The sequence below is a fragment of the Manis pentadactyla genome, chromosome 5 (genome assembly GCF_030020395.1).
Source record: "Manis pentadactyla isolate mManPen7 chromosome 5, mManPen7.hap1, whole genome shotgun sequence".
In the NCBI taxonomy this organism is placed as follows: domain Eukaryota; kingdom Metazoa; phylum Chordata; class Mammalia; order Pholidota; family Manidae; genus Manis; species Manis pentadactyla.
The window spans coordinates 4,779,915-4,788,522 of NC_080023.1; the positions used below are offsets into that span (position 1 = coordinate 4,779,915).

An 8,608-nucleotide genomic window follows, 5' to 3' on the forward strand; every position below is an offset into this window, starting at 1 on the left:
AAATAACATGATCATATCATTGATGGAGAAAAAGTATGTGACAAAGTCCAACACTCATTTAGAATAAAAAGTCTAAGCAAAGTAGAAATAGAGAGGAATTTCCTCAACTAGATAAAAATTCTACAGAAATCCTACAGTAAATGTCATACTTAATGGTGAGAAACTGGATATTTACCCCTAATACTGGGAACAAGGCAAGAATGTCCCCTCTCCACTGCTCATATTCAGCATTGTAGTAGAAGCCTTAGCAAGTGCAATAAGACAAGAAAAGGAAACACAATGTATATAGATCAGGAAGGAAGGAATAAAACTATCTTTGTGTGCAGATGACATTATCATCCATGTGAAAATACCAAGGTATCAATTTTTAAAAACCTGATGGAACTAATAAGTGATTATCTTAAGGTCATAGGATACAAGGTTAACATACAAAAGTCAGTTGCTTTCCTTTATACCAGCAATGAACAATCAGAGCTTGAAGGTAAGAATGCATTACCACTTACCTTAGCATAAAAAATTAAATACCTCAGTATAAATTAACAAAATATGAACAGGATCTATATGAAAAAACTATAAAACTGAAGAAATCAAAGATCTGAATAAATGGAGAAATATTCTCTATTCAGGAATTAGAAAACCGCTATTGTAAATATCTTAATTATATGTATAACTTGATGTATAGATTTAGTGCCATCCAAATTAAAATATCAGTAAGCTATTTTGTGGATATGGACAAACTGATTTTAAAGTTTATATGAAAAGGCAAAAAAAACACCTCAAAGCAGATCAGGCAGAATGTTAAAAAAAATGTCAGAGGATTTCCAGGCTATGAAGCCCTGGTGACCAAGGCAGTGTGATGTTGGTGAGAAAAATAGACACATAGCTTGATGGAACAGGACACAGACACACATAAATATAGTCAACACAGTTTGATAAAGGAACAAAGGCAATCCAACGGGAAAAGAGTAGTTTTTTTCACTAGATGCTGTTGGAATAATTTGACATCCATATACAAGAGAAAGACCTAATACCTGTCACAAAAAATATTTCACAGAGCTATGTGTAAAATGTAAAAGTGGGAAACTTCTAGCAGATGACACAGGAGAAAATCTAGGTGACCTTGGGTTTTGTGCTGAGCTTTAAGGTACAGCGCCCAGCTACAGTCCAGGAAGGAAAATTGATAAGCTGGACTTTATTAAATTTAAAACTTCTATTTTTCCAAATGCACTGTTTTACAGAATGAAAAACAAGCTACACCCTGGAGAAAATATTTGCAAAACACACATCTGATAAAGGATTTATATTCAAAATTCATAAAAAAACTCTTAGAACGAAACAATAAGAAAACAGGCAATCTAATTGAAAAATGGGCAGGAGATCTGAACAGACTACCTCACTGAACAATAAAATGTGTAGATGGCAAGCAAGTGTGTGAAAAGATGTTTAACATCATTTGTCTTGTAAACTGAAACAAGAGATGCACCTATCAGAATGACTAAAATGCAAATACGTGGCAATACCGAAAACTTGCACAGATGGACGTAGGGCGAAGGAGATTGTCATTTGTTGTTGATGGGAATGCAAAATGACACAGCCACTTTAGTCAGTTCCTCACATAAATATAGTCATACCATATTATCCAGCAATCCCGCTGCTTGACATTTTTTCAAGTGAATCGAAAACTTATGTCCACACAAAAAGTTGCACACAAATGTTTAAGGCACTTTTATCATAATTGTCCCAAACTGAAGGTAATCAACTGTCCTTCAGTAGGTGAACAGATAAACTCTGATATAAACAGACAATGGAATATTATTTAGCACTAAAAAGAAATGAGCTATCAAGTCATGAAAAGCCCTGGATAGCCTTCAATGCATAACTCTAAGGGAAAGAGGCCACACACTGTGATTCCAAGTGCATAACACCTGAAGAAGCAGGACTGTGGAGACAGTGAAAAGGTCAGGGGTCCTCAGGGATTTGGTGGCGCGGGATGGGAGGGATAAAAGGTGGAGCACGGGATTTTTAAGGCATGATGGTGGACACATGTCATGATGTCAAGAGGTACAGAAATTTATAGCATAAAGAATGAACCATAATGTATGCAAATAAAATAATCATTTAGTAGGTTGGGGGATTCCAAGAACACGCAGACTGTGAGAAGATAATCTAATAACTCTACTGATATGCACAAAACCCTATCACAAACTCACTGACCAAGCGTTTTTGGGAACGAGTCTCTGGGACCAGAGGCCAGAGAAGCTGCACTGCTCTGTGGTCGGTGAGATTCCCTCCCTGGGGAGGCAGGTCAGCAGCTCTGACGCTGCTGCACACATATGCTGGGACCGAAAGATTAAGTAAGCAGACATGGGGTGATAGGAGCCAGGGGTTCCACTGTTGGGGAGGAAATTTGCATCCCAGTGAGGGGCTGGGCCAGAATGATGGGTGCATGATGGACTGACTGGAGGTGGAGACATGAGCAAGATCTCATGTTCAACACAGGGTATGTGTGGGTGTAGAAATATTTACAGATGTGAATATGCACAGGCTACTATGCACACATTTCTCCTTGCCCTGCCGACCGAGAGGCCTAGAAACTATGACAGACGCCCCAGTAGCAAGAAGCACCCTAGCACCCGGACCTTTGTTCCTAAGACCATTCTCCGGGAGAAGGAACCAAGGCTCCTTGAGGGGTGGCTGGTTCTGGACAGAACAGAGCACGCTGAGTGAGCCTGCAGCACCCTGCAGTGCCAGAAAAAGAAGACATGCACACAGTCCAAGAGCCACAGCCCACCCACCCGCCGACGAGAACAACCCAGGCTGACCGGGCGTGTCAAAGGGCAGGTCTCCAAGGCTCCCAGTGGCCACAGGCTGGGCTCTCCTTGGGTCACAGCCTAAAGTGTGGACACACGAGTCCAGGCTGACAGAAACCAGTGACCACATAGACTGACAAATGGGTGGGAGGAGACCAAGCTCTGTGCGAACCCTGGTCCTGCAGTGAGGGGTTCACGGCACCCTCCTCCCACAAGGCCTCTCCACGCACAGGTCGGGCCTGCCGCCCTCCCGGGGCAGCCCTGCTGGGGCTGAGTGGGTCCTCCAGCCTCAGGCCCTTGCCACGCCTTCCCTCCGCGTGGGGCACCCTCTTGCTTCTCCCCTGGGGTCCTCCCACAGCCCTTCTGCCTGGCTCACACCACCAGCACAGGAGGGCTGGCCCTCCCCTCCCAGCCCCAGGCTGTGGCCTCAGTCGCACAGGCCCTGGCTGCTGGCGGGTGTCCTTCCTGGACGGCTGATCACAGCCGCCCATCAGTGGGGCTGGCCTGGGGCAGCCCCTGGCCTGTCTGACCAGGCCACCCTCGTGCAGCCCAGGGCTCAGGAAGGGGCCCCCAAGCTCAGCCCCTCTCTCTGGATGCCAGATAAGCACAGGACCCTTCGTCACTTTCAGCAGCTTTACAGAGGGTGACCAGACGCAGACAGCATTGCTGACAGAACAGAAAGTGGGGATGGTGTGGGGTGACTAGGTCACCCTCAGTATTCTTTGAGGCTTACCCCAAAGGCCGTGTCTTGCGCAGTTTCCCTAGCCCCAGGCCCAGAGTGACGGCAGCTGCCCTTCTGCCCACCCTCTCAGTGCCCTCGCCGCTCACGCAGGGCTCCTGGGCCCGGGCACTCGAGGCAGAGGCGTCCCGTCCCCAGGTGCCCCACCAGCTCTGCACACATTCCCACAGCGACCACTCCCGTGCTCCCGCCAGGCCCTCACACAGCCCCCCTGGCAGATTCCAGGCCTGGAAGCCCTGCAGGGGCCAGCCTTTGAGCAGTGGGGCCCTTTGGCCCACTGTCCATTGGTAACTGACTCCAGCTCCTTCCAAAGGTGGTTGGGGGTGGGGGACAGAGGTGCTCACACCCACATGACCACCAGGGGGGCAGAGAGTGACAGGCCCAGGCTCCACCCCCAGGGGGACTGGCCCATGAGGCAGGACAGCTCCGTGCTGACTCCCTGCCTGCAGGTCTGCTCACTCACGGCGTCACACCCCAGAAATATGAAGGCCGCGGACCTCCTCCCTGGAGCCGCCAGCCCTGGGCCACCGCCCATCTTTGTCCAGAGAGACCAGGGCAGGGGGTGCTGGATGCACCCAGCTGGAGATGAGCCCCACCCTGCGCTCTCAGAGGGCTGCGTGGCTGTACCTGGCCTCGGCGCGTCTCACAGTTGTGTAGGTAGCTTAAGTGGTAGATCTTCAGGTTTAATGTGCCAAAATTCAGGTACTTCAAGAAAACCTGCAACAGGAGTTGTGACATCAGGAGTTAAAATCCTTTCAGAAGCATGCCCAGTTCGCACTTTTGGGAGAGGTACCCAGCAGCTGGAGGGAGGCCCCCCCGCAGGACAGATCACAGCATGGGCGGGCCTGCGACTTGCACACACAGACACGTGTACGTGAAGGTGCACAGGGAAGCAAAGAAGAAACAGACGTGGAGACGAGCTTGCAGAGCTGAGCCGAGGAAGGACACACAGACAACAGCAGACATGCCCCCCACAGGGCCTGGGAAGACGAAGGGACAGAGGCAGCCCGCATGCACACGGGGGCACGCCAGGGGCTCCCCGGCACTCACATCTTCGTCTTCACTTGTGAAATATGGGCCGTCGAGCTTGTTCACGGCCATGATTACAGCCACGACGTCCTTGCCGTTCATAACCGGAGTGGCCAGGATATTCCTTGTTTCGTAGGCAGTCAGCTCATCGGCAAAGGTGCTGAAGTGGGGGCACTGAGGGCAAGGGGGAAGGAGGCCTTGAGCCCTGACACCCCACCCTGTTGGCACTGAGCTCTACAAAGGCCACTGCCCAGACCAGTGCTGGCACCAGGTGGTCCTGCCCCATGCATCTGGAGCCAGGCAGCCAGTGGCCTGCCTCAGGGCTCCAGTCTGGCTTAGTGCCCCCCACCCACTTAGGAGCTGGCAACCCATGCTCTCAACCCACAGTCTCTGCTGCGTCCTCACAGGCTCCTCCCTGCCCTGCAGCCCCCTGGGTGGTGGACAACCTGGGTTGTCCCATAACTGCCACTACCTGGGTCCCTAGTCCAGGATACTGGACTTCAGCTGCCCTTGGGCCAGTGTCCGTATCTCCTCCCCAAAAGGTGAGTGTTGGCTGAAGGATGGGTGACCCCCAGCTGGAGCCCAGGGGTCCCCTGCACCTCAGGACCAGCCACAAGCCCTGAGGGTCCTCTGAGCTGTGGGTGGCACTGCATTCCTCGTCCCCACGCCCTGCCCCTGCCTCCCGCACAGCCTCTGCTCTGCTGTCTCCCCGGGACTCTCGCCCACAGCCTGGGAGGCGCTGACAGCCTTAGGCACTGGAGTGGGAGCAGCCTCAGGCCTGCTGCACCCAGCATCCCCTTCCCATGCACGCTGCCTCTGTGCCCCTGTTTCTGGGATTTGCACCCACCACCCACGAGGGTGACCCTTGTGTCGCTCTGGCACCCCGCTGGGTTTCCAAGCCCGGTGGCTCCTCCTAGGCGCCCACATGGTCTCTCACCCTAGGCCTGGGTCTCCGCCTGCCTTCTGGCCCATCTGTGCTCCACGTGGCTGCCAGCCTTGGGCCCTCTCCCTGGTCTGAGGCCCCTTGCACCCCAGAACACCTCTGCACAGCCATGCCCCGATGCCAGCTCTGCTCCCTCCAACCCCATAAAGGGCTGCTACGATTCCTGGGCAATGCAGGACCCTTATGACGAGGTGTTTCAGGGCCCACAGTTCTTTGAGTGGGGAAGGCAGAGACCACCAAAGAGCCAGGACCTGGGTCTGTCCTGCCCAGCAAATCGTGGCTGTGGATGAGCCACATCCCCTCCCTGCCTGCCAGGGCCTTCTGCCTGGTGGTCTGGCTGTGAGCCCTCTGAGCTTTGGGGGCCTCAGTGGGGCAGGGTCATGGTCATGCCCATCTCCACGTGCAAGGATTCTCTGCCCCGCAGGCCCTCGCTGCTCGGCCCTCCAGGAGGAACAAACTCTGTCTGCCTTGGCTCCCCCTCTGCAAAGCGAGCGTGAGCCTGGGAGCCTGGCTCCTGGCAATGTTAGGGCTTCCTGGGGGCTTGACAGGGACTCGCCTCTTGGCTGGTTCTGACTCTGGTCTCCGTCCCGCTGGGTCTGAGATGAACAAGGTCTAGGGCCGCCCTGAGGCTCGGGGCTGGTGCCATGTCCCTGGCCCACTGAGGAGGCGTCCAGCGGTGCTGGGCAACTGGGGAGACACCGGAGGAGGCCGTCCTGAGGGCGGCCGGAAGGGAGAAGCCCAGGCCAGGGAGGGACCACCCTGTGGGGGGCCCAGGACAGCCATGCTGCGGAAGCAGACCCTCAGCAAGGCACAGGTCAAGTCAGGTGACAGCGAGGCGTGGGGAGGGGCCAGGAGGGGCCAGGGCTGGGGGAGGTGCGCAGTGCAGGCCGCAACTGCCAGGATTCTTCTCTTCCTGGTAATTCATGCTCCTGATATTCCAGTTCATGGGTGACCCACTTCTTAAAAAGGAAGTAAAGATGAAGCTAATCCCAGAGATTTACTATATTCAGGCCGGGGGACTGAGGCTTGTTTGGGGCAGGTGCGTTTAAGAGGATTGCAGCCTTGCTGCTTCCTCCCCAGGGGCCAGGGGCCCAAGGGGTCTGCACACAAGCCCGTGCGTCTCCAGGATGAGGGGCCGTGGCTGTGCCGGGGGAGGCCCGCCCAGTGGGTGAGCCTCTCTAGATTCCTGCATGGGAAGCAGAAGGGGCTCCGGCCTCTGGCAGGCAGGGAGAGGAGGGGGCTGCTGGCTGGCACCCCCTCCTGCCACAGGCTGTGGCTCCTTTCCTTGGGAGCCCCTCGTTTGGACATCGCTGTGGGAGACCCCACCCTCACACACGTTCACCAGGCACCTCAAACTCAGTGCCTCCCAGGCCGACCTCACCTTCCCCCAAACCCGTGTCCTGTTCTCCACTGGTCTTTGGGGGGCAGGGGGGACGCTCCCGTGCAGGCCCCACGCCCAGCAGGGCTGCTGCGCTCCCGGCCCCTTCTCTCCTCCTGAATCTCAGCTCCACACGCTGCCTGCCCCGCCGCCCTGCCCCACCAGCCCCAGCTCCCTGAACACCCTAGCTTGCCCACCCTGGCCAGCATCATGGTCTCCTGTGGGGTTGCAAGCTTGACGCTCAGCTCCATCAGCTCCTCCATCCGGGCCTTTGGCCTCTTCCTGTCTGTCCTCCATTCAGGGACCCAGGCCACCCTCCCAGGCACCTCAGGGCTCCTTCCTGTGCACCCCGGCCGGCCCTTGGGCCTCCTTCCTGAAGGCTGGGTGTCCTCACAGACCCTGGGGATGGCCTGCCCCATGGCGCCCGTGGGGTCCTCACCCACCTCAGTCACATCCCGGACATTGGCCGTTTTCTTGGTCTGAGCTACGTGGCCCACAACCCCAATGTCCAGGGGGAAGACGATCTCATGGTCGGGAGGCACCAGGCAGTCCTCCAGGACGGTGCCAGGCTGCACGCTGAAGAGGCGCGTGGCCAGCTCAGCCACGCCGTTGCGCTGGCGGTACATGAAGAGGCTGCAGCGGTCAGCACGCACGATGGTGCAGAGGCGCCGCAGTATCTTGAAGACCACCCGCTCCATGTTCACGCTCTCCTGCATGTCCTGCACCAGCTCAAACAGCGCCACGCTCTCCTCCACCTGGCACAGCTCCCGGAAGCTGGTGCAGTCCACGGGGGGCCTCTCCTCACAGGCGCTGGCCACATTCTCGGGGCTCAGCTTCTTCCCAAAGTACCAGTCTGTAAAGCTGGGGTTCTCTTCCAGGAACCTGTGCACCTGCCCCTCGCTGAGGCTCATGGTGTCCCCCTGCCTGTCTTGAGAAGCTGTGTGTCTCCAGGCACACACGGCTCCCAGAAAACACTGTCATCAGCAAAGCCTTTCTTAGTGACGATTACCAAGTCCTGGAAGGATGCCAGGCGACCCACCCATGCCTTAGATCCTGGACTTGCCAATGCTGGAGAAGTGCACCCCCTGGAAAGGGGGCAGCTGGGTAACAGCTGGGGGGCTCCTGCCCATGGCAGGGGTCCTGGGCAGCTGGGGGCAGGCACTTGGCTTCCGGTGGGTCAGGCCTTCACACCCAGCCCCCTGGAGGTGGTAATCCCACAAAATCCATGACCCTTTCTGCTTCGGGGGCTGCCCAAAGATTTGGAATGGTTTAACAGCAGCCCCAGATCTTCTGGTACCCAGACCAGGGCTTGGGTGTGCCGGGGAGGAGATGCGACCCAGCCCTGGGCAGGGAAGGGCTATACCCTAGTGTGTTGAAGGTCGGTGGGTACAGCTTCTTGGCCCCATCCCCATGGAGGGAAGTGGGGAGACATGAGCAAGGTGGCCCAGCCCCCAGCATAGAAGTGGGACCACAGGTGGGGCTTGCACAAGGGCACAGATGCATTTCTGCTAAGAGCTTGTGCCCTCAGAGGTTCCTTGGTGGACCTCCGCCAGGCATCTCTCTCCTTGGCCTAGTTCCTACCTACCAGGCAACACTGCTCAGCAGAGGCCGGCTGGGCGCCTGGCTGCACCTTCTGAAGCCACAGCCAGGCTGCAGTGCTGGCGGCCCTGCCAGAGGCAGGGGCAGAACTTAGTCAGAAGGATCGGGGG

At 55.7% G+C, this 8,608-nt stretch overlaps 1 protein-coding gene across 3 annotated transcripts in view; it reads right to left on the reverse strand.

Annotated features, from left to right (window-relative positions):
• Window positions 1-7,814, reverse strand: part of PDE6B (phosphodiesterase 6B) — a 32,774-nt gene extending 24,960 nt beyond the window's left edge. For all 3 annotated transcript variants that reach the window (XM_036921177.2, XM_057502085.1, XM_057502086.1), the window contains exons 1-3: window positions 7,343-7,814; window positions 4,600-4,752; window positions 4,177-4,266 (exon numbers count right to left, since the gene is read on the reverse strand). In XM_036921177.2, coding sequence (XP_036777072.2) covers window positions 4,177-4,266; window positions 4,600-4,752; window positions 7,343-7,810 — 711 coding nt within the window. In that variant the 5' untranslated portion in view covers window positions 7,811-7,814. The remainder of the gene's footprint in view (window positions 1-4,176; window positions 4,267-4,599; window positions 4,753-7,342) is intronic.
• Window positions 7,815-8,608: the final 794 nt, after the last annotated feature.